This window comes from Schistocerca cancellata, chromosome 5 (assembly GCF_023864275.1).
Source record: "Schistocerca cancellata isolate TAMUIC-IGC-003103 chromosome 5, iqSchCanc2.1, whole genome shotgun sequence".
NCBI classification, from domain to species: Eukaryota; Metazoa; Arthropoda; class Insecta; order Orthoptera; family Acrididae; genus Schistocerca; species Schistocerca cancellata.
This window is the reverse complement of record NC_064630.1, coordinates 418,986,432-419,012,040: the sequence shown is the minus strand read 5'-3', so window position 1 is coordinate 419,012,040 and position 25,609 is coordinate 418,986,432. Positions and strand designations below refer to the sequence as shown.

The window sequence follows — 25,609 nt, the reverse complement described above, 5'->3', positions numbered from 1 at the left end:
TCAGGTCGTGTTGTCAGCGGGGCCGGGAGGTGCTTGCGCCTGATGTACTCTACTAGGAGCCTTGTAGGCTCAACCCAAACCGTTAGCGTCATTACCTTATTACTTTTACCACAAGTACCCTTTCATTTAGCAACTTTGAGCCAAGCACAAAATCAGTTACCTCTCTATTGTATATCGTAAATAGTTTAGCAGGCTGGACATGGAGGTCTTAGTTTCTAGCTGTAACATACTCTAATCTCTTCTAGTTAAGTTAGTTTTTAGGATTGTAGATGTTAAAGGCATGGTGAGCGACGGCCAGCGTCTTGAGGGCCATTCCAAGACCCAGGCCGCCGCCCACAACCAGGTGACGGGCAATATTATACCTGTCCCTTCTCTTTTCAGTTCTCTCCCTTCCTTCTTTCTAAATATTTAATTTCGTTTTGTTTATTAATATCTTACTTGATGTTGTATTATTTATAAGTTTTTCTAATGTTGCATAAAAAAAAGTTCTTTCTACTTATTGATCACTAGTCACAGACGTCCCTTTTAAACACAATAGTGTGTATTCCAAAATTTCCGCAGCAACACATCTTGACTTACTGCTTCAAGATCATTGGGGAATGGTATTAACAAAATGCATGCCCTGAAGCGCGTTTATTGGAGAGGATTAGATAAAGATGTTGAATGTTCACTTGCACATTGTCGCCAATGCCAGCAGAATCATGGTGATCCTGCATGGAACTATTTTTCACGCCCTCAGACAGCGCAGCCTTGATCCAGGCCCATTCATGGAGACTTGATGGCACATACTTGTGGATGCTTAACGTCTCTTATGTGTCAGTGTAAGATCTAGAGCAATGGCCAAGACCATTCAAGCATTGGCTAGGAATTTGTAGATTGAAGGTCTTCTGGCAACAATCTTCACTGACAATGGGCCACAATTTATCTTTGCAAATTTCCAACATGTTTGTGAGTCCAACTGCATTCAACATGTGCAGACAGCTTCTTTCACCTGGTTTTAAACAGTACGACAGGACACTTCACATGAACTTTTAAATCTCAAACTGCAAAGCTGTGGTAAAGCTACAGCGCCAATGATGCACTCACTCTGTTCCTTTTGTCATACCATTCCATTCTGTAAGATGTGGCTACTCTATCAGAAAAATTGCATCGCACCCCCAAAATAACCAAGCTCTCTATAGTAATGTCAGAAGCCGACAACAACCCTTACCATAGTTGCAGCCACACCATTACCAGTTTCAAGCCAATGTGTGGATGACGGTTTTTACCCAGGGTAACTGATTGTTGGCCCGGTGTTGATCGTATATCTCTTGGGCAGGGCCATGGTAGAAGTCTTGTTACAAGACCAATAGTAAAACCACGTGTATATTAACCAGCTACACACTCGCAGCAGCCCAGGTGACTCCTCTAGCGATTCCATCAGTCTTTCTGTTCCAGGGATGCCACAGCCGAGCTCTTTGTTGCTCCATCCACTGCTACAGCTGAAACAAGTCAATGCGACACCATCATCTAGGACAGGGAGACTGTCATGATAGCAGCACCCATCCTAATGGAGACCAACAGTGACAGACCGGGGATATCACCTCCGACAAATGCCGATGACTCAAACATCGAGATAGAGCAACCATCTGTCCCTTGCGGGGAGGGGGGCGGGAGGGGGGGGGGGGGAGGGGAATGCTTCATCCAACAGTAACAGGCGTGTCCAGTAGGTTTTGGTACCATAGGATCTGCATGCAATGCTACTTTGGGAACCACATGCAAACACTCTCAGCTGACACATTAGCATTGGTTTTCGTATACAGCAGCAGTGGACACTGTAAAGGTGAGTGTCGCCCATTTTGCTTACAGGCGGCACCCTTGTCGCCTCCTGAGGTGTGGCAAACATGAGACTATTTGCTTCCGCTTTGTCGTGTGCCAACAAGTAGGGCCGGTCTAACACTAATGCAATAGCCACAGAAGCAAGGGGGAAGGGGGCTCTAACTTTAAGAGGACCCTGCCATGGTCCATGTCAAAATTTGTCATTTAATGAACACCCCAGTTTCCTGCTAAAAGAACAAAGAAACTTGAAATTTAGAATGTTAATGGGATGCATTCGCTCTAGCCTGGCTGTAAAGAGCAATTTCATTGTTGATACTACTTTTCCTTAACCTGGGTAGCTTTGATGAGTGCCATGGCAGTCGTTCTCCACATAAACCGACAACAATATTCACTTTCATTTCTTTCCCAGATGGCCGCCTGCGTATGCAGAAATACCAGAAACATTTGATGTCACTGACCGCCACGGTGGTGTTGTCGGATCCTGTGATTTGTTTTATGCAGGAGTGTCAAATGGATCGTGAGTACTCGTCAATTGAAAAAAAAAAAAAAACACCACCTAGATGTGACATTCTAAGAGAGCAGTTCCAGCAAAAGGATTCATTAACTAAATTTTTAAACCAAACTGACAGAGTTCCCATGAATGTACAGTGCGATCTGAAAGAATGTCCCGTTACTCAGGCCCTCCACACACGGAGCGAGTCATAAGCAATGCATTGCTGACGCGAGTCGGTAACGAGTCAGCAGCAAATCACTTCGTGTATAGTTAAACACAATTTCGCAGATAATGCGACAGCAGAGCAACTCACCAATCACTCACTTGCAACACGTTTCCAAGCAGTTGCCAGTGACTCGACACACGTATTGCAAGTGATGTGTCGTTGAACACACCTGTAATGTGTTGTTGAACACACCTATGTATTGATTTAATTTGAAGACGAACGAACAGATTGTGAATGTTAGCTTTGCTTCGGAAGTCGAAAAACGTCCCACCACACACTGCAGGATAGATTTGACCAAAAAAAACAGGGTGTGAAGAGGGTAAAGAATTTCATATGACATGTCTTCTGACTGGTTTGATGCAGCGCACAATGAATTCATCTCCTGTGCCAACCTTTTCATCTCAGAGTACAACTGCAACAGTACTCGTCAAGTAAAAAAAAAAAAACACCACCTATGTTCTCATTATTTGCTGGATGTATTCCAATCTCCGTCTTCCACTAAAGTTTTCACCCTCTATAGCTCCCCATAGGATCATGGAAGTTAATCCCTAATGTCTTAACAGATGTCATATCATCATGTCCTGTTTCTCTTGTCAATTTTCTGCTTATATTCGTTTCCTCGCCGACTCTACAAAGAACCTCCTCATTCCTTACCTTATCAGTCCACCTAATTTTCAACATCCGTCTGTGTCACCCAATCGTAAATGCTTCGATTCTTTTCTGTTCCAGTTTTCCTACAATCTACTACCATACAAAGCTGTACTCCAAATGCACATTCTCAAAAAATTTCTCCCTCAAATTAAAGCCTAAATAGACTTATATTGGCCAGGAAAAGTACTGTACATCTATTGTTAAAATAAAATTACCGGTACATCAATGGAAGCAAATGTACAAAAAGTTGTAAATAATTTTCTGTGATTAGCAGCCTTTGTTGTTCTGTAAAATTACATTGCCAAGTGTAATCGAACAGTGGAAAGCTACAAATCTCCGGTACTTGTAAAGACAATGGTGTTCACAAACAAATGATTTAATGAGCACAACCCCATTGGCATTTCCATGTACATAACCCTCGGGCTATTTAGGTTTTCCAAATAAAAGTAACAATGCGTTATTGTGGAAGAAATCAACTGTGACAGATCACTGAAGCACTGTTCAGTAGTTCTATAAAAGGCTATGAATTTCGAATACGTCTGTTGCAGCTCCTTGGCTGCTACGTAAGACCTGTAGCTTATATTTCTTTGGGTGTATGGAAGAATCCATGATTTTCTTCATTTTCTTATTCAAGTGTAATAATAATAATAATAATAATAATAATAATAACAGACCTAGATATAGGTGGTACTGGCGAAATGAAATACCCAGGGCGGACCAAAAACCAATAAACCCAGTGGTGTCCGTTCAGCATCTGGCGGCCAGTGGTCAGCGTCTGTTCCTCTAGTTGAGGCGGCTGCACAAAATCTTCTCGAACTCAAAAATCGAGTCGTATACCTGTGGTCTCAACAGAGATCACCACAAAAACTTAAAATTCAACTTGAACGCATGATGGAAAAGACGACCACAGAGTCACTACCCCAGGCACCAGTCGATAGACTGGATTCACCTGATCATCGGATTCTGGGGGATCAGGGACACCATGCGGAGAAGAATCGGAGCTTCTCAAAAACTCCTCACACCCTCAAAATGAAACGTAAAAATTTTATTGGTACAATTAATGTGAACACCCTCACTAAAACAGGCAAATTAAGCAACTTACCAATGCAATGGGAAAATTTAACCTGAAAATCACTGCACTGCAAGAGTAAAGATTCACAGATGAAGGACACTTTAACACAGAGAATTACAGGATCTGCAAGGGCAAACCTGCCATAAAAGTAAGAGACAAACTACCACTTTTCAGAACAGGATTCGCCGTACACACTTCCGTACTCGACTCAGTTATTGACTTCATGTCTCCCAATGAAAGAGTCTCCCTGTTATCAGTAAAATCAGCTAATAAAGCATACACTCTGATCAATGTGCACGCCCCCACAAATCACCACAATAAAATCTACCCTGAAACAATGGACAATTTCTGGGAAACACTAGAAGAAACAACAAATAAAGTACCTAGGCACCATGTGAAAATCTTAGTAGGCGATTTTAATGCACAATTAGGAAAGGAAAAATAATTCAGAGATACCACTGGACCCCACACCAAACACAAACATACCAACAGGAATGGTGAAAAACTAATCAACTTCTGCAGAAACTTTGGACTTAAAATAATGAGTACCCAGTTTCAAAAACCTGCACATAAATTAACCACATGGAGATCACCCAGTCTTAGACAGGGTGAATACCAAATAGACCATGTCGCAATTTCCAAAGAAAACATAAAAGAAATTCAAAACATCAGAACCCGCAAAGGTGTCTTTGAATCAGATCATCATCTTCTCCAAATAAAAACAAAATTCCAACCCAACAGAATGCTAAAAAGGCCACCCAAAAGTACCAAACCAGATCCGGAATATCTGCAACAAAGAAAAAATCATCATGCAAATTAATCAGGAAAAATCAACAGACTGGAAGAAACTAACAGAGAAAATTCAGGAAGCCCTCAAATTAGGACAACCCCCTCGCAACAGGAAACATCGCTGGTGGAATGCAACCTGTGATGAGGCAGTCGACAACCGAATAACTGCATGGAAAAAATTTAGCAGTCACAAAACTGAAGAAAACTGGGAGAACTTTCTTAAAACCCAAAAACAAACCTCAAAAATAATTAGAAAAGAAAAACGGGGATATGACAACAACAGACTCTCTGAAATCCAGCAGGATTTCATCAAAAATAATACAAGAAATTTTTATAAGACTTTCAGAGAAAACTTACAGGGATACCAAGCGCCTAGCTTGTGCTTCAAGAAACCCGATGGCTCTTTGGAAACCAACACGAAAAATAACTGCAAAATCTTAGCCCAATATTTCAGTTCCCTCCTCAACTGCGAACCACCCCAAGAAAAACTTGTCTTCTCTTCTCCAGTATTCACACACCCAGACTCACATGCCCTGGATCTTGAAGAAATTATGGAGATAGTCAAGCAGTTGAAAAATAACAAAGCACCAGGAGAAGATGGCATCATTGCTGAGTTCTGGAAACTAAACGATCCTATACTTATGCAGAAATTACACCATATAATGTCAGACATATGGATAATGGAGCAGATACCAGAAGACTGGAAATGCGCTCTAATTCACCTGCTACACAAAAAGGGCGACAAGACAGACATGAACACTTACAGAGGAATTTCCTGCTCCGAGTCGCTTACAAAGTCCTTTCCAAAGCACTTTTAAACAGGATAGAATCCCAAACAGATACACTAATTGGTGAATACCAGGCCGGATTCAGAAAAGGACGCTCATGTGCGGAACAGATCTGATGCTTAAAGACAATATTACAAATGAGGAAATGCAGAAACACAGTAGTTACATTCATCGACTTCAGGGAAGTATATGATTCAGTGGACCGTGGAACCCTGTTTAAAATCATGGAAGAATTTGGGATCAACCGAAAAACACGAAAAATTACAGAAGAGACACTTACAGGAACAACGGCCAAAGTGAAATTCATGGGCGAAGTATCAGAACCCTTCGAAATCAAATCTGGACTCCGACAGGAGGACGGACTATCCCCAATCCTTTTCAATATTGTTCTAGAAAAGATAATCAGGGAATGGGAACCTCACGTAAAGGGTATCCAAATTGGTATCCAGAAAGAGAACCGAATTAAAGCCAAGTGCCTTGCTTTCGCTAACGATATTGCAATTATCACCAATAACAGAACAGAAGCGATTCACGCGGTGGAAAAACTACACGAAATGTCACAAAAAACCAGACTACAGATGTCTTATGAAAAAACCCAATATATGGAAAGGCAGCCAGAAAATAAATCCCCTTTAATAACAAAATATGGTAAAATTGCACAAGTCTGCCATTTTAAATACCTCGGTGAAACTATAAAGTCCTCAGGATTAAACCAAATTGCCAATGAACAAAGAATCACCAAGCTCCAGAAGGCCTACAAGCTAACATGGACGCATTACAACAAGAAGTGCATTTCGACAGACGCAAAATTAAGGCACTATACAACGGTGATTCTTCCAGAAGCAATCTATGCAGCTGAAACAATGGTGATTGATGGTCATTCAAAAATTAAGGAAAAAGTAAAGCAGGAAAGAAAAATTCTCAAGAAGATTTACGGTCCAATCAACAAAAATGGCATTTGGATGAAGAGACCACAAAACGAACTCTATAGAAAGATCAACATAGTAACAGATGAAATCAGAAAGTGCCGAGCCAAATTTTATACACACATCTACAGGATGGAAGACTCCAGAACAGCAAAGAAATTATTCAATATTATAACAAGGAGTAAATGTGGCACAGAATGGCTGAAAGAAGTCCAGAGTGGTCTACAGCAGATCAAGATAAAAAATCTCGAAGATCGCACCAAGTGCTGGCATAAAATCACAAGTGTGAAGTTTGGGGAAAGAACATCACGTCAGCCTGGTAAAAAATGGACAGAGGAACGGAAGAAGGAGCATTCTGAGAGGATGAGGAGGTTTTGGGAAGCAAAGAAGAAAAAATCCGAAGATGAAATTATGAATTCAAGTTCAATTGCTCTCCTAAAGGGGAACAATTGTTATAATAATAATAATAATAATAATAATAATAATAATAATAACAACAGAGTGTCACATCTTCCTTTGAACTTGAATCTGTGCTCAATACACGAAGTGTAACCAAAAGATGTTCAGTTGCGACAATGAATGATTCCTCTCCTCCACACTCGCATACAGCAACTACAGTTCCTCATTTCTGAGTTGTCCCATGCACGGAACTGCATTGCCAACTAGTCACCAACCAGTTGCCGATTTAGATCACCTGCCGGTTATGTTGATTTTCAGTCACTCATTCTCAGCATGGCCTAAAGCTTCATCAGTTGATAAGGCTGAAGAATCGTATCTTTTGTGCAAGGAAGAACTAATGGTTGATAAAACTATTCCACTAGCGAAATAACTTCGGATAATGTTACCGTAGAAGAAACCGGAGCAGCCAACATCACCAAGAAGAAAAAAATCGCCTAAGAATGGTAACAGCTTTCAAGCCGTCAGTGATCTTACGATCCAGGAACCCGGCTAGATATTAAAAATGATAATTTTGGGATAAGAGCAATTCAGAAAGGTCTTCAAGACATCAGTTAAAAACTGTAAAATTTCCTGTGGATAGCAAGACAAGAAGGTGTTTTACAGTTTTTCATTGCTTCCGTCATCTCTCAAATGATGAAAAAGGTAAGCGAACATGCTTTTTTTTATATTCTAGAACAAAAGATGGTCTGTGTTGCTTTTATTGAAACTTGTTCAGTTCGAGTGCTGACTTTCTCACATGAAATGGTGTGAGAGACTGGCAATGCTTGTCAAAAATTCTCTAAGAACTGTACCGGAACCACATTATTGAAATGTGCAAGTGGAAACAGATTTTGCAGAAAGTTAAAATTAATGTATCAATCAACTCAACACCAAACTGATCAGGAAGAAAAGAGGTGAATATTGGTTTTGTTGCGGTTGTTACACATGGTATGTTCCCTTGCCAGAAGAAATCTTTGATTAAGAGCTGCCATGAAATGTTGGAAAATCTGAGTAAGGGAAACTTTTTAGGGCAAGTAGTATCAATGGGCCCAGTTCGATCCCATATTAAATGATCATAATAACCGTGTGTCTAGACCTGGAAGACTGGTTACTTACTCAAGTAAGGGCATACAAAATGAAATCATTAACGTAATTTCTGATGAGATCATATCTATCATGAAGAATATCATACTCAAATATTATTCGATAATATTGGACTGTACACCAGATTTAAGTCTCAAGGAGTTACTAAGCATGGTTTTAAGAGTGATAGATGTGTTTTCCAAATCAGCTGCAAAAGAAGAATATTTTTCTTTTTTTCCCAAGTGAATGACACAACTGGAAAAGGTATATCAGAATTGTTACTTCGGAAGGTACATAACATTGGCATACCACTTGCAGATTGCCAAGGACGATAACGGAAACAACATGAAGGACATGAAGGGTAGTACTGTATACACAGTGATGGCGATGTCTGGTTTTGTGGGGCACTCAACTACGCGGTCATCAGCGCTCATTATAACGTCGCAGTCTGGCTAACTAGCGGTAGAGCTGTATAAAATTGATTCAAATGGCTCTGAGCACTATGGGACTTAACTTCATCAGTCCCCTAGAACTCAGAACTACTTAAACCTAACTGTCCCCTAGAACTCAGAACTACTTAAACCTAACTAACCTACGGACATCACACACATCCATGCCCGAGGCAGGATTTGAACCTGTGACCGTAGCGGTCACGCGGTTCCAGACTGAAGCGCCTAGAACCGCTCGGCCACACCGACCGGCAGAGCTGTATATATTGACGTTCTATAAAAAATCTCCCCCCCATGAACCATGGACCTTGCCATTGGTGGGGAGGCTTGCGTGCCTCAGTGATACAGATAGCCGTACCGTAGGTGCAACCACAACGGAGGGGTATCCGTTGAGAGGCCAAACAAAGGTGTGGTTCCTGAAGAGGGGCAGCAGGCTTTTCAGTAGTTGCAAGGGCAACAGTCTGGATGATTGACTGATCTGGCCTTGTAACACTAACCAAAACTGCCTTGCTGTGCTGGTACTGCGAACGGCTGAAAGCAAGGGGAAACTACGGCCGTAATTTATCCCGAGAGCATGCAGCTTTACGGTATGGTTAAATGATGATGGTGTCCTCTTGGGTAAAATATTCCGGAGGTAAAATAGTCCCCCATTCGGATCTCTGGGCGGGGACTACTCAGGAGGATGTCGTTATCAGGACAAAGAAAACTGGCATTCTACGGATCGGAGCGTGGAATGTCAGATCCCTTAACAGGGCTGGTAGGTTAGAAAATTTAAAAAGGGAAATGGATAGGTTAAAGTTAGATATAGTGGGAATTAGTGAAGTTCGGTGGCAGGAGGAACAAGACTTCTGGTCAGGTGACTACAGGGTTATAAACACAAAATCAAATAGGGGTAATGCAGGAGTAGGTTTAATAATGAATAGGAAAATAGGAATGCAGGTAAGCTACTACAAACAGCATAGTGAATGCTTTATTGTGGCAAAGATAGATACAAAGCCCACGCCTACTATAGTAGTACAAGTTTATATGCCAACGACGAAGAAATTGAAGAAATGTATGATAAAATAAAAGAAATTATTCAGATAGTGAAGGGAGACGAAAATTTAATAGTCATGGGTGACTGGAATTCGGTAGTAGGAAAGGGGAGAGAAGGAAACGTAGTAGGTGAATATGGATTGGGGCTAAGAAATGAAAGAGGAAGCCGCCTGGCAGAATTTTGCACAGAGTACAACTTAATCATAGCTAACACTTGGTTCAAGAATCATAAAAGAAGGCTGGAGATACTGACAGGTTTCAGATAGATTATATAATGGTAAGACAGAGATTTAGGAACCAGGTTTTAAATTGTAAGACATTTCCAGGGGCAAATGTGGACTCTGACCACAATCTGTAGATTAAAACAGAAGAAACTACAAAAAGGTGGGAATTTAAGGAGATGGGACCTGGATAAACTGAAAGAACCAGAGGTTGTACAGAGTTTCAGGGAGAGCATAAGGGAACAATTGACAGGAATGGGGGAAAGAAATACAGTAGAAGAAGAATGGGTAGCTTTGAGGGATGAAGTAGTGAAGGCAGCAGAGGATCAAGTAGGTAAAAAGACGAGGGCTAATAGAAATCCTTGGGTAACAGAGGATATATTGAATTTAATTGATGAAAGGAGAAAATATAAAAATGCAGTAAATGAAGCAGGCAAAAAGGAATACAAACGTCTTAAAAATGAGATCGACAGGAAGTGCAAAATGGATAAGCAGGGATGGCTAGATGACAAATGTAAGGATGTAGAGGCTTATCTCACTAGGGGTAAGATAGATACTGCCTACAGGGAAATTAAAGAGACCTTTGGAGATAAGAGAACCACTTGCATGAATATCAAGAGCTCAGATGGGAACCCAGTTCTAAGCAAAGAGGGGTAAGCAGAAAGGTGGAAGGAGTATACAGAGGGTCTATACAAGGGCGATGTACTTGAGGACAATATTATGGAAATGGAAGAGGATGTGGATGAAGATGAAATGGGAAATATGATACTGCATGAAGAGTTTGACAAAGCACTGAAAGACCTGAGTCGAAACAAGGCCCCCGGAGTAGACAACATTCCATTAGAACTACTGACGGCCTTGGGAGAGCCAGCCTGACAAAACTCTATCATCTGGTGAGCAAAATGTATGAAACAGGCGAAATACCCTCAGACTTCAAGAAGAATATAATAATTCCAATCCCAAAGAAAGCAGGTGTTGACAGATGTGAAAATTACCGAACTATCAGTTTAATAAGTCACAGCTGCAAAATACTAACGCGAATTCTTTACAGACGAATGGAAAAACTAGTAGAAGCTGACCTCGGGGAAGATCAGTTTTGATTCCGTAGAAATGTTGGAACATGTGAGGCAATACTGACCCTACGACTTAACTTAGAAGCTAGATTAAGGAAGGGCAAACCTACGTTTCTAGCATTTATAGACTTAGAGAAAGCTTTTGACAATGTTGAGTGGAATACTCTCTTTCAAATTCTGAAGGTGGCAGGGTAAAATACAGGGAGTGAAAGGCTATTTACAATTTGTACAGAAACCAGATGGCAGTTATAAGAGTCGAGGGACATGAAAGGGAAGGAATGGTTGGGAAGGGAGTGAGACAGAGTTGTAGTCTCTCCCCAATGTTATTCAATCTGTATATTGAGCAAGCAGTGAAGGAAACAAAAGAAAAATTCGGAGTAGGTATTAAAATCCATGAAGAAGAAATAAAAACTTTGAGGTTCGCCAATGACATTGTAATTCTGTCAGAGGCAGCAAAGGACTTGGAGGAGCAGTTGAACGGAATGGATAGTGTCTTGAAAGAAGGATGTAAGATGAACATCAACAAAAGCAAAACAAGGATAATGGAATGTAGTCGAATTAAGTCGCGTGATGCTGAGGGAAGTAGATTAGGAAATGAGACACTTAAAGTAGTAAAGGAGTTTTGCTATTTGGGGAGCAAAATAACTGATGATGGTCGAAGTAGAGAGGATATAAAATGTAGACTGGCAATGGCAAGGAAAGCGTTTCTGAAGAAGAGAAATTTGTTTACATCAAGTATAGATTTAAGTGTCAGGAAGTCATTTTTGAAAGTATTTGTATGGAGTGTAGCCATGTATGGAAGTGAAACATGGACGATAAATAGTTAGGACAACAAGAGAATAGAAGCTTTTGAAATGTGGTGCTACAGAAGAATGCTGAAGATTACATGGGTAGATCACATAACTAATGAGGAAGTATTGAATAGGATTGGGGAGAAGTTTGTGGCACAACTTGACTAGAAGAAGGGATCGGTTGGTAGGACATGTTCTGAGGCATCAAGGGATCACCAATTTAGTATTGGAGAGCAGCGTGGAGGGTAAAAATCGTAGAGGGAGACCAAGAGATGAATACACTAAGTAGATTCAGAAGGATGTAGGTTGCAGAAGGTACTGGGAGATGAAGAAGCTTGCACAGGATAGAGTAGGATGGAGAGCTGCATCAAACCAGTCTCAGGACTGAAGACCACAACAACAACATAAAAAATCTATTCGGGCTGCGCTGAAATCCCACCAAGTGCATATTATTTGTCTCGATCAGGTCAAGCAATTACATGCTCCCCAGCGTATTCAAATACAGCTACACATAGGGATGTATCAGTTCCTATTCCGGTATTAATCATAGCTTCAGTACGTACACAACACCAATATCTCCACTAAAGTTTTTCAGTTTACTAGAGCCTAACAGTTCGTAACAGAGCGATAATTTGTTAATGCGGCAAAGAGTACTTATGCACGCCACGTTCCTTGGACAATCAATGTCGTCGCACAGATAATTATTTACTGAGTACACAAAACTGAATGGATTGAAAGAAGTTATTAACACAGTAATAACACTGAATGCTGGTTTATTGCATTATTTTCACATCCTAACATTGCCGTACGGAAGTAGCTTTTCCTATCTGGGTGGAATTAATGACGTATACTTCAGTCCAAGATATTATGTAAGTTCCAGACTCCATTACTGATTTTACGAAAGTTAATTCTTTTCTCACAATTCAGTTTCAAAGTTTAGTCCCTACATCGGTCCATCATCACTAGTTTCTAACTTTAGGTAATGTCCAGTCTTTTATTGAAAATATTCAATTTAAGACAATTTCGAAACTTTCACTATCTGGATTCTTAAGAGTACTCATAAGGAGTATTCTTTGAGACCGTTTGTCCTACTCTGTGATTTCTAATTACGGTACTTTGCGATCTACTATGATTTTATTTTGAAACTAATCGGATTATATCTTTTTTATTTCTTTCTTTTTCAAAACACTAAGCTACTTGGTACTGAATTTCTTTTCTATCTATGTGCTCCTATTCAAGCAACATTATTCCAAAACGGACTTTTTTTTTCTTTTTTCAGGTACAATTTTTATATTTTTCATTTATCGTCCAAAGGAAGCGGAGTTACACTGTTCAGAGTCCCAATTTTTACACAGTCCAATCTAGCCACTGCCAAGAATGATGATGATGATGATGATGATGATGATGATGATGATGAAATGGTGAGTACAACACAGTTCCCGGGCAGACAAAATTACCAACCCGGCTGTGAATCTAACCCAGAACCCCGTGATCCAGAGGCAGCTGTTATAAGGGTGTCTTACACCTCCTGTGTTTGACACATTTTATCGTGTAACCAAATGCTGCACAAGCCTTCACCATTATAATAAAAAGATTGAAAACACGTATAATAAGGAAAAATTAACATCAGGTCCATAATCCGCCTGCAGCCGGTATCCACCCAGCAGCTGATCGTGACGTTACTTTCAGTGCAATGCCGCCTTGTGCAGTCTATTTATCAACGGTCTAAGCTAGCAAATGTTTCAGACATTATGATGTCGCAAAATTCGTCATACATGATGTTGAAGTTCGTGTTCGCATTTTATATAGGGACGACTTAAGAAATAGCTAATGTGTGTGCGCACGTGCCACGACAAAAACCAAAGAAGAATTTATGGCAACAGCAACAATATGTACGTGTAGTACTCGTAGTACCCAATGAAGGAAGAACACAGCTCATAATACGGAACAGACTCCAAAATCTGTCTGATGCCTTCCCCTGTGGGTAATGACATCTGCAAATTAATTGTAACCTATGCAGCAGAGTGAAGGAAAGCTTTAGCTCATTCAGGCAGGTAACCGTTATGTCCTATATGGTAAACAGATGAAAAGCAACATGCTTTCTCTTCTTAACAAGAGAGGTACTGCAATACCGTATTTAGTATTTACCTGCCTTAACCAGGCGGCAACATTCAATTAAAATGTCCTCTCCTGTACAGAAATTACATAATATTCATTATTTGGATTTGCAGCTACAGGATACAAGGGTATTTACTATGATCATACAAATGACGAAAAATGTTGCGTGTCCTGAGTCCAGTTTGTGCCTCCTATTATATTCATTCTTCTGTTGTTTCCCTTACCTTGTGGGATCGGTTTTGTTCTAGAATGTACAAGATATTTTCACACTGATTTTCCATTCAATGGTATTTGTTGTTTACTTTAGTTGCAACTGATTATGAAAAATCCTTTTACTGTTTCATCTTTATACACTCTGGCACAATTATTGATATGAAAGACACTCACATGTATATCTTGCTGCTCGACCACAGAATCCTTTGATGTAGTAAATACTATAAGACTGTACAGTTGCACCCCAAAAGAAAATAATTTGCAGATGGGCTTTATCCAGGTCTCATCTCCTTAATATACAATATTTCTGCAATTTCTTCTTTTAATCTGCATTTCACAGATAATAAATAATGGTAACAAATGAAAATGCTCTGGAATTATTTTGTAATTTAAAATCGGGTTTCAAAATTTGTCCTAGCATTACTTTATCTATAGAAACCTTCTGGTACCTACATATCTCTTCCATATGTACAGCTCATTTTTGTGATGCTTAAACCAATTATTAAAAATGATTAACTTGGGCTTTGCATAAAATTTTACCAGGTTTCATTCCTGTACCCCAGTCTACCTTCTGCTATATTTTCTTCTCTTTCTTTTGCTGCTACTGAATTACAGTGCCCCTTTACAGTTAAATTTTTCATTTCCTTTCACTATGTGAATAACTATCTCATCACATATTCTTTACAATCTGCTCATTTGCAGAACTAGTCAGCATTTAAACATTTACTACTTCTGCTATATTTTCTTCTCTTTCTTTTGCTGCTACTGAATTACAGTGCCCCTTTACAGTTAAATTTTTCATTTCCTTTCACTATGTGAATAACTATCTCATCACATATTCTTTACAATCTGCTCATTTGCAGAACTAGTCAGCATTTAAACATTTACTACTGTAGTACATTTCAGTTTATATGTATCTTGGCTACAATATTGTGTTCATTATGCTGCTCATAGTAGCTTATGCATATCCTATTCATTTTTCTTTTTACATAAAATAAGAAGTCAACCACTCACCTATATCTGACTGATGCATTTTGCATAGAAACATGTAACAACAAACACTATTTGCACTAGCTTTGAGTTCCTGCTCAAACAAAATGACACCCCAAGGCACAGTCCTGTGGCGAGACTAGCTATTGATTGATTTTTGAGAGTAGCTGCTTGGGCAGATGAAGGTGGTGGGGGACACGGAATGATTCACAAGGCAAGGAGGGATAGTGAGATAGTTTGAGGCAGGTCTTTATATAGATAACTTAGCAGGTGCACAACAAGATGAAAGGGGTTCATAGAGAGTAGAGCACATGAGGGACACAGAGAGGAAGATGAGGTGGGTGCAAAGGGCGTGAGGAGGGAGAAACAGAGGGGGGAGGAGGCATAGCGGGGGGGCTGGGGGGGCGGAGTGGGGAGCGGGGGGGAGGGAGACGGAGTGAGGGCGGGCAACGGAGAGGGGGGTGAGGGCGAGGGCGGTGGGGTAAGGGCGAAAGAGGGGGGTGAGGGCGAGGGGGGGGGGGGTGAGGGCGAGGGGGGGGGGTGAGGGCGACAGAGGGGGGTTGAGGGCGAAGGAGGGGGTGAGGGCGAGGGGGGGGGGGTGAGGGCGACAGAGGGGGGTTGAGGGCGAAGGAGGGGGGTTGAGGGCGAAGGAGGGGGGTTGAGGGCGAAGGAGGGGGGTTGAGGGCGAAGGAGGGGGGTTGAGGGCGAAGGAGGGGGGTTGAGGGCGAAGGAGGGGGGGTGAGGGCGGAGGAGGGGGGGTGAGGGCGGAGGAGGGGGGGTGAGGGCGGAGGAGGGGGGGTGAGGGCGGAGGAGGGGGGGTGAGGGCGGAGGAGGGGGGGTGAGGGCGGAGGAGGGGGGGTGAGGGCGAAGGAGGGGGGTGAGGGCGAAGGAGGGGGGGTGAGGGCGAAGGACGGGGGTGAGGGCGAAGGACGGGGGTGAGGGCGAAGGACGGGGGTGAGGGCGAAGGACGGGGGTGAGGGCGAAGGACGGGGGTGAGGGCGAAGGACGGGGGGTGAGGGCGAAGGAGAGGGGGTGAGGGCGAAGGAGGGGGGGTGGGGGGGGTGAGGGCGAAGGAGGGGGGTGGGGGGGGTGAGGGCGAAGGAGGGGGGTGGGGGGGGTGAGGGCAAAGGAGGGGGGTGGGGGGGGTGAGGGCGAAGGAGGGGGGGTGGGGGGGTGAGGGCGAAGGAGGGGGGTGGGGGGGGTGAGGGCGAAGGAGGGGGGTGGGGGGGGTGAGGGCGAAGGAGGGGGGTGGGGGGGGTGAGGGCGAAGGAGGGGGGGTGGGGGGTGAGGGCGAAGGAGGGGGGGTGAGGGCGAAGGAGGGGGGGGTGAGGGCGAAGGAGGGGGGTGAGGGCGAAGGACGGGGTGAGGGCGAAGGAGGGGGGGTGAGGGCGAAGGACGGGGGTGAGGGCGAAGGACGGGGGTGAGGGCGAAGGACGGGGGTGAGGGCGAAGGACGGGGGTGAGGGCGAAGGACGGGGGTGAGGGCGAAGGACGGGGGTGAGGGCGAAGGACGGGGGTGAGGGCGAAGGACGGGGGTGAGGGCGAAGGAGGGGGGGTGAGGGCGAAGGAGGGGGGGTGAGGGCGAAGGAGGGGGGGGTGAGGGCGAAGGGGGGCGGAGTTGAAGGCGAAAGGGGGGAGTTGAGGGCGACGGAGGGGGGGGTTGAGGGCGACCGGGGGGGTTGAGGGCGACGGGGGGGTTGAGTGCGACATGGGGGGGGGGGGTTGAGGGCGACGTGGGGGGGTTTGAGGGCAACGGGGGGGAGGGCGACGGAGGGGGGTTGAGAGCGATGGGGGGGGTTGAGGGCGGTGGAGGGGGGAGAGCGACGGAGGGGGGATAGCGACGGAGGGGGGATAGCGACGGAGGGGGGATAGCGACGGAGGGGGGATAGCGACGGAGGGGGGATAGCGACGGAGGGGGGAGTGCGACGGAGGGGGGAGTGCGACGGAGGGGGGAGTGCGACGGAGGGGGGAGTGCGACGGAGGGGGGAGTGCGACGGAGGGGGGAGTGCGACGGCGGGGGGAGAGCGACGGAGGGGGGAGAGCGACGGAGGGGGGAGAGCGACGGAGGGGGGAGAGCGACGGAGGGGGGAGAGTGACGGAGGGGGGAGAGCGACGGAGGGGGAGAGCGACGGAGGGGGGAGAGCGACGGAGGGGGGAGAGCGACGGAGGGGGGAGAGCGACGGAGGGGGGAGAGCGACGGAGGGGGGAGAGCGACGGAGGGGGGGAGAGCGACGGAGGGGGGAGAGCGACGGAGGGGGGAGAGCGACGGAGGGGGGAGAGCGACGGAGGGGGGAGAGCGACGGAGGGGGGAGAGCGACGGAGGGGGGAGAGCGACGGAGGGGGGAGAGCGACGGAGGGGGGAGAGCGACGGAGGGGGGAGAGCGACGGAGGGGGGAGAGCGACGGGGGGGGGAGAGCGACGGGGGGGGGAGAGCGACGGGGGAGAGTGATGGGGGAGAGGGAGTAGTGGAGGATAAGGGAGTGAGAAAGGGGGTGAGAGAAGGGGTGAGAGAAGGGGTAAGAGAGAGGTAGTGGGGATAAGGGGGTGAGAGAGAGAGGGTGAGTGGGGGGAGAGAGAGGGGTAGTGGGGGAGGAGGCGGTGAGAGAAGGGGGACAGTGGGAGGGTTTGAAAATGAGTGGTGGGGGTGATGGGCGAAGCCTGTGTGGGTGGTAGGGGTGAAGGGGAAGGAAATTTATGTGGGTGGTGGGGTTGAGGGGGAGGGAAGCCTCCGTGGGTGGTGGGGGTGAGGGCGTGGGAAGCCTCCGTGGGTGGTGGGGGTGAGGGCATGGGAAGCCTCCGTGGGTGGTGGGGGTGAGGGCATGGGAAGCCTCCGTGGGTGGTGGGGGTGAGGGTGTGGGAAGCCTCCGTGGGTGGTGGGGGGTGAGGGCATGGATAGCCTTTGTGGTAGTGGGGGTGAGGGCATGGGAAGCCTCTGTGGGTGGTGGGGGTGAGGGTGTGGGGAGCGTCCGTGGGTGGTGGGGGTGAGGGTGTGGGGAGCGTCCGTGGGTGGTGGGGGTGAGGGCGTGGAAAGCCTCCGTGGTGGTGGGGTTGAGGGTGTGGGAAGCCTCCATGGTGGCGGAGGTGAACGTGTGGGAAGCCTCTGTGTTGGTGGTGAGGGCGTGGGTGGTGGAGGTGAGGCCGTGGGAAGCCTGCGTGGGTGGTGGGGGTAAGGGCGTGGTAAGCCTGCGTGAGAGGTGGGGGTAAGGGCGTGGTAAGCCTCCATGGGTGGTGGGGGTGAGGGCGTGGGAAGCGTCTGTGGGTGGTGGGGGTGAGGGCGGCGGAAGCCTCTGTGGTGGTGGGGGTGAGGGCGTGGGAAGCCTCCGTGGTGGTGGTGGTGGTGAGGGCGTAGGAAGCCTCTGTGGTGGTGGAGGTGAGGCTGTGGGAAGCCTGCGTGGGTGGTGGGGGTGAGGGGAAGGGAAGCCTCTGTGGGTGGTGGGGGTGAGGGGAAGGGAAGCCTGTGTGGGTGGTGGGGGTGTGGGGAAGGGAAGCCTGTGTGGGTGGTGGGGGTTAGGGGAAGGGAAGCCTGTGTTGGTGGTGGGGGTGAGGGGAAGGGAAGCCTGTGTGGGTGGTGGGGTTGAGGGGAAGGTAAGCCTGCGTGGGTGGTGGGGCTGAGGGGAAGGGAAGCCTGCGTGGGTGGTGGGGGTGAGGAGGAGGGAAGCCTGCATGGGTGGTGAGGGTGAGGGGGAGGAAAGCCTGAGTGGGTGAGGAATTGGACAGGAGAGGGGGAGAATGGAAGGAGAAGACAGTGCACAATCTGCTGGAATGGAAAGAATGGTGTGTAAAGAAGAGAGAAAATATAATGTGAGGCAGAAGGAAACAGGTTAGTAAAGGTTTAGGCCACATGAATTACAGGAGCCCAGGTAATGATGGAGAGAGAATTCCCACATGCGTACATCAGAGAAACTAGTGCTAGAATGGAGTATCCAAGAAACTCACATAGTGAAGTATCTGCTGCAAACTGTGCACTGCTTTCTCCCAACACTCAACCCCTTCCCCCCCCCCCCCCCCCCCCCCGCCCACTTCCTCCCCACTAGGCCTCCACCTCCCTACCCTCCATGCAGACACTCTCCTCCACATTTTCCATGCCTCTCTTTCTTCATCTGAACCTTCCCCTCCTTTTCTGCCCTACTATGTCCCTTTCTCCATCCCCTATGTGCTCCTCCTCCTGAATTCCTCTTGTCCTTGTGCAGTCGCTGAGTCATCTGATGAAAGACCTAGCTCACACTATCCCCGTACCACTACACCCACTTGCCTTTAGCATCCTTCCATCTTTCCTCCTCATTTCCATCCATCCAAGCAACTGCTCTCAATAATCAGTAATCAGTCTCACTGCAATGACGGGAGTATGCGTGTGCCTCTCTCTCTTGTGTGTGTGTGTGTGTGTGTGTAAACACTTTTGCTAGAAATAGTTCAAAAGCTAGTGTAAATCTTGTTTTCTGTTAGTGTTTCTATGTGCCACACATTGGTCCAATATATCTGAGCAATTACCTTTCCCTTATCTTATTTATTATTCCACCCAGGCATTTCCATTATAGTTATTAATTCATCTTTTTCAATTCTCTAACCCACCTCAAAGCCACACACTGACCGAAAGAATACCAGTTCTGTTTCTTATGATGATAAAATTCTGCTACGTATTCTGTGCTGGGATATCCGAATAGGTAATTATTTTACCCAGGATGATGACATCACCTTTAAGCCATACAGTACAGCACCATGTTCTCAGAAAATATAACAGCCGTAGTGTCCCATTACTTTCCAATATTGGTTTTTAGAAATGCAAAAGTATAAGCCTAAGATCGAATGTTCACTGGACATTTCACCGGTCATTAGCATTTATAGCCATGGTTGATTTTCATTTCTGTTTGTTCAAATTAACTCCATCAGGCCACAAAGCCTTATATTCTGTTGATAGTTTTACACAGTGGCAGTCAGCTTTCATATATTGACACCTTTCCAGTCATTGCATGAAGGAATAAAGGTTCAAGTATCACTAGCAAGTAGTGAACAACATTGTAGAAAAAGTTCCAGGAGTTTCATACATTTTTAAAGTTTTATCTAACTCAAAATAGAAACCCAAGAACAATAATACTGCTGTATAAGAGCGAAGGAATGTCTATTTACCTCTTGCTGTACCCGAGTAATTCAAAAACTTTAAACTGTAGTTCAATTTTTAGTTTCTGCAACTTTTGAGCAGTTATTTCATCAATCAACTTGACATATAAGAAACAGAAAAATACATTGCACAGTTGATGAAGGGAAGGAATTGTCATTCCAACCCTTGGATTAACAAACATGGAATTTGGAGGCAGGATGCTGGTAGTAACAATCGGTTAGCTGTGTACTACACAGTAGTGGAATATTACAACAAAAACATTTCATTATTTTTCTTAGAAAATAAATATTAAAAAGAAAATCTTGTACTTGATGACTAGAATTATTAGTTAGCAATGGAACTATTTGTACAAATGCTGGAGTTAACCACTGGTAATTGTATCTTATTTTTCTGTTTGTCACACCATATACGAGTGATGAAATTTATAATCAGTAATATACAAATTTTTATTTTCCTGAATGCTGTAGTTACATGGCAGCTTTTGTCTGTCCACCACATCTGTAGGTGGAGATATAGATCAGTCAGTGTATCTGAAAATATATATTGCCATATGATTTCCACCTTTTAGCTCCTTCAGGCTCATGCCAGATATAAAATATTATGTAATTTTCATACCAAGATCGAGTTAGCTGTTTATAAAAGGCAACCACAGAGTTTAATAGTGGCATCAGCAGACACTGTTGCAGAAAAAAAGAGTGTACCACAATAATGAATTACTACTAAATGTTTCTTCCTTTCATTTGTGCATTGTCCAGTATGCACAGTCTATATCAGCGTAGTGAATAGGTCTTTATGTTTGTCAGTTTATTATGGACAATTCTCATTTAAATTTAAATTTTTCTCAGCATGAATAGTAATTCAAATAATATTCTCAGTGTGTGCACAGAGCTACTCCAAAATATGTACCACAGGAGTTAATGGTGAAAATAAATAAACAAGCCTTAATGTTTCAGTGTGGCAGTCAACAGAGATTATTCTTATGAAGAAGAAGATAAGAGCATTCAAATTCTGCACAAGACCCTGAATGTGATAGTTCCAAGAAAGTTTTTCATCTACCTCAGCAGAACTAAGAATTTAAAATTGTCAGTTTCACAGATTGTTTGTCCACCTCGAGATAGTAAAATTTCACTTTTACAATAGTTCCATGACAAATTATATGGTGTTTTGTTGTAGTTAAGCTTTAATTTGGCTTCTGAAACCCCCTTGTGATATAATCAACTACCCTATTAGCTAGATCATTTACTTTCCCTTTTGTGACTTTCTCAACACTTGTGCACCTGCAAAGGGAAAATTTTTTGAGTCAACCTGTTATGTTCAGTCACAGTTCGATATATACCAAGAAGCGCAATAACCTCAGAACATAAACATGTGGCAACCCACACTTCACATGATCTCAATCCTAATGAGATTTTGAGACTGAAGGGCAACATCTGCTTTCTTCTTTCCAGATATGAAGTGAGCTTTCTCCACAATCCTGTAATGTTCCAACTTGTGCAAAAATACTTCATGGTCCACAAAGTCAAATGCTGTTGTTAAACCAAACAAAATACCTACTGCCCTTAACTTAATGTTTAGGCTTGTTAGTGTCTTACTTGAGATTGCAGTACTGGAAGACGATATAGTGAACATATTGTTTGCCACTATCACCTAACTAAATCTTAGCATCCATAAAAAATTACACCTCCAGCTGTGTAACATTTAATCATTTTTGTTACGCTTTGCATTGCACCTCAAATGGCATATTTTATGTGGGTTGTTGTGTTCATTCTTTCAGGCTCTTACCATAATGTGTAGGCATTGTTTCGGGTGTAACCTTTCTCTGTTCCATGTTTCAGAAGAGCTTGAGTAGATGTCACAATACCAAGTGCAGAAATATTTACTTTCAGTTTCATAAAATGAACTGGAATTACTTTCTTTTTTAAGAATTTTTAACACTACCACAAGAGCCTCCACAAATATCACTGTTGCTATATATTACAGTCTCTGTCTTTAGCTTGTCTGTTCACCTGAAGATACAGATGATGTGTGATCATGTACTACAATGTTGTTTTATTGTTGGTCCTCTGCCAATCTCATTATGAGCTGCAAGCAACATACAATCTCAAAATTACTGAGGTGCACAACTTCAAAATACCAGGTGATCAAAAAGTCAGTATAAATTTGAAAACCGAATAAATCATGGAATAATGTAGATAGCGAGGTACAAATTGACACACATGCTTGGAATGACATGGGGTTTTATTAGAACCAAAAAAATACGTAAGTTCAAAAAATGTTTGACAGATGGCGCTTCATCTGATCAGAATAGCAATAATTAGCATAACAAAGTAAGACAAAGCAAAGATAATGTTCTTTACAGGAAATGCTCAATATGTCCACCATCATTCCTCAAAAATAGCTGTAGTTGAGGAATAATGTTGTGAACAGCACTGTACAGCATGTCCGGAGTTATGGTGAGGCATTGGCGTCGGATGTTGTCTTTCAGCATCCCTAGAGATGTCGGTCGATCACGATACACTAGCGACTTCAGGTAACCCCAAAGTCAATAATCACACGGACTGAGGTCTGAGGACCTGGGAGGCCAAGCATGATGAAAGTGGCGGCTGAGCACACGATCACCACCAAACGACCCACGCAAGAGATCTTTCACAAGTCTAGCAATACTTTTTTTTTTTTTTGTTCTAATAAAACCCCATGTCATTCCAAGCATGTGTGTCAATTTTTACCTCTCTGTCTACATTATTACGTGGTTTATTAAGTTTTCAAATTTACACTGACTTTGTGATCACCCGGTAGTTATACAAAATAGCTTGCTTTGACATTCATTCATGTAATACGTTATACACATATTGAATAATGTGCAAGGGCAGCTAGCTATCTTTCTACTTTTTCTTTTCTTATATGGAAGCAACAAAATCTTTTTCTATTTCCACTGTCTCTAAGGTATCATCATGAATACAATGTATTTACATGCTTTTAATTTGCAAGGTATCCCTTGTTATTTTACTATCTGCAAATGTAACATGAACAGAAATGCCAAAACACTGACATCTACATCACTGTTGGAAACAGAAATATGTATTTAATTACGATTCGACAAAATGTTTGCTATTGGTAAGTACCTACATGTGTTCCTTTATGCACTGATAGTATAAAGTGATTTGCACACATTTCCAACAAAATCAGCAGAGCTGCTCATACAAACTATTATGGCCAAAGGAGACCACTAACCATTGATTTATAAAGCTTTGTACATGAAGTTATCACTCAGTCAGTGTCAATACAAACTGGCACAATTTCATTTTGTGCAGTTGTTTCTTAGGCTTTCAACTTTGTTAGCCACCAACCTCTGCTGGCAGCTTATGAAGAAGCATTTCTAAATCTTCATCTTTTAAATGCTGTTCGTTTTTGTTCTATGTCAGGAAACACTGACCCTTTTTTTGGCAGGCTTGAACACTGAGAAAAAAATCTCTCAGTGCACCATCAATAACAATACACTAGTGATAGAAACCCTTGAGCAACTAAAGTAATTCTGGACCAAAATCATTACTTTGCCCCCAGAGCGCACTTCTCACTGCTTGTGAGAAGTGTGTCTATTGAAGCAAAAAAGTAACATCACTTTTTCACAATGAATAACTGGCACACAGAAAGAACTACAACTAAACTTCAAGCAATTTAAAAATATATTTCAATATGAAATTTCTGTAAAGGCGTTTCATTACAAAAGTCTGGCACAGGTCACATACACAACAATTACTTTAAAGCAAATAATTCTCTTAGGAGAATAGCAATCTGTATCCATTTCTGAGGTCCAAACTGCTGTTCTGTAAACTCAAGAGAATCAAAGAAACAATGAACTTAAATTCTTGACAAATCATGTCAAATAATTAGATTTGATGATTTACATTTTATGAACTGAACTTCATAGAAAAAGGTGCTATTTCTTTTTATATATTCTGCACTATGAAATTTTCAAGACATATTTCTGAAGGAATAGTGGAAGAAGTGACACATCACTTTAACAAAATAATATTGTAATGGGCAAACAAAATTATCGCCCTGGTGCATTATTTTATACATATATATAAAAGCAAAGGAATGAAACAGACTTGTCAACACATTAAAAAAATCTTCATATAAGTTCTACAAAAATATACAAGTATTTGTGGAAACACTATAAATGCCTTCCCTAGGGAAAATTAAATAATTACATATTTTTTGAAAGTTACAGCAATCAAAAATATAGCAAGTACAAGAAATTTCTTAATAAGCGAAGACGCATAAAATTTTTGCTAACAATTACCAGTAAAATATTTTGGTATTTAAAATAACAAAATTTAATCACAGAAAAGATGGCTGGTGTTGTGCTACATATATGTACTGACTTTCAATACAATTTCAGCTGCCTACAACTGACAACATATTACTGTTAGGAAGTTACAGCCATTACATCACTGCATGACTACACAGTCATATTAAAATTTCAAACCTTTAAATTACTTTGTTTACTGTACAAGGCAATACAAAAGATAAAAACTATGTTGGATACTTCCCAATAATTTCTGGAAAAAAAGACAGGATTTGGAAGAAACAATCTTTACATAAAAAAGAAATATAATGTGAAATTTTATCCTCCTCTTAACTGCAACACAGGACCTGTATTGCAGAAACATCCTTTGGTAATTTGTATACATACAATTGACAAATAAAACTTATTTAAAATTTTCAGTCATTCGTACATAACTTCGTTGCATCACCACCAGTACAAAGTGTTTAAAATGTAGGTGTTTCATACACTGCTTGTCTGACAGTTTCATAATTCTTCATGATGAAAGTCATCGGCAAGAAAAATAAGACTGGACGTATACATCAGTCCTTTTTTTCAGTGGTCTCATTTCATTAACACATGGTGATCAAACTTCAAGCAGTGTGCAACTCAACAGACAAAACTCACTGTGTTACGAAAGAATTGCTACACTGCGTCTAGGTCCTCCAGTACTCACATTATCCATACTTGACCATTTTTTGTGTCCATTACGTAATGCCTCTGCCGTTATTTTGTCCTCACAGACACGTGACATAGCCTCTAGCTTTTGAGCTCTTTCTTTGCTGAGTGGCTCAGCAGGAAATGAAAGATCGTTTGCCTCTGCTAAAGTTCGGAGATCGAAGTAATACTTTGCATAAACACTGGAGGGAACATTAATGTTGAATTGTAACATTTCCAGAAACTGTCGCTCAAGTTCATTCCTGAAATAAGTTATTTTTCAGTTATATAGCTATACACAAACATTGCATGACAAAAAAAAACTTGTAGAATATC

At 43.1% G+C, this 25,609-nt stretch overlaps 2 protein-coding genes across 3 annotated transcripts in view; both read right to left on the bottom strand.

Annotated features, from left to right (window-relative positions):
• Positions 1–250: 250 nt before the first annotated feature.
• LOC126188575 (uncharacterized) lies at positions 251–18,838 on the bottom strand. Its single transcript, XM_049930177.1, has 3 exons — positions 17,900–18,838; positions 1,847–1,993; positions 251–400 (listed from the first exon to the last, which is right to left on the bottom strand). Exons 1-3 carry the CDS (start codon positions 18,836–18,838, stop codon positions 251–253), a joined length of 1,236 nt encoding a protein of 411 aa, XP_049786134.1.
• A 5,116-nt stretch (positions 18,839–23,954) lies between these two features.
• LOC126188881 (cyclin-Y) overlaps positions 23,955–25,609 on the bottom strand; it is a 68,893-nt gene continuing 67,238 nt past the window's right edge. For both annotated transcript variants that reach the window (XM_049930548.1, XM_049930547.1), the window contains one exon: positions 23,955–25,536. In XM_049930548.1, coding sequence (XP_049786505.1) covers positions 25,248–25,536 — 289 coding nt within the window. In that variant the 3' untranslated portion in view covers positions 23,955–25,247. The remainder of the gene's footprint in view (positions 25,537–25,609) is intronic.

Excerpts from the sequence above, each read along its gene's own strand:
- LOC126188575 (XM_049930177.1), bottom strand. The coding sequence starts at position 18,838 with ATGCAGGCTTCCCTCCTCCTCACCCCCACCACCCACGCAGGCTTCCCT. Across the intron at positions 1,994-17,899 it reads CACCCCCACCACCCACGGAG|GGTCCTCTTAAAGTTAGAGC; the intron begins GCTTCCCTCCCC and ends GGACCATGGCAG. Across the intron at positions 401-1,846 it reads AGGCGACAAGGGTGCCGCCT|AAAGAAGGAAGGGAGAGAAC; the intron begins GTAAGCAAAATG and ends TTAAATATTTAG.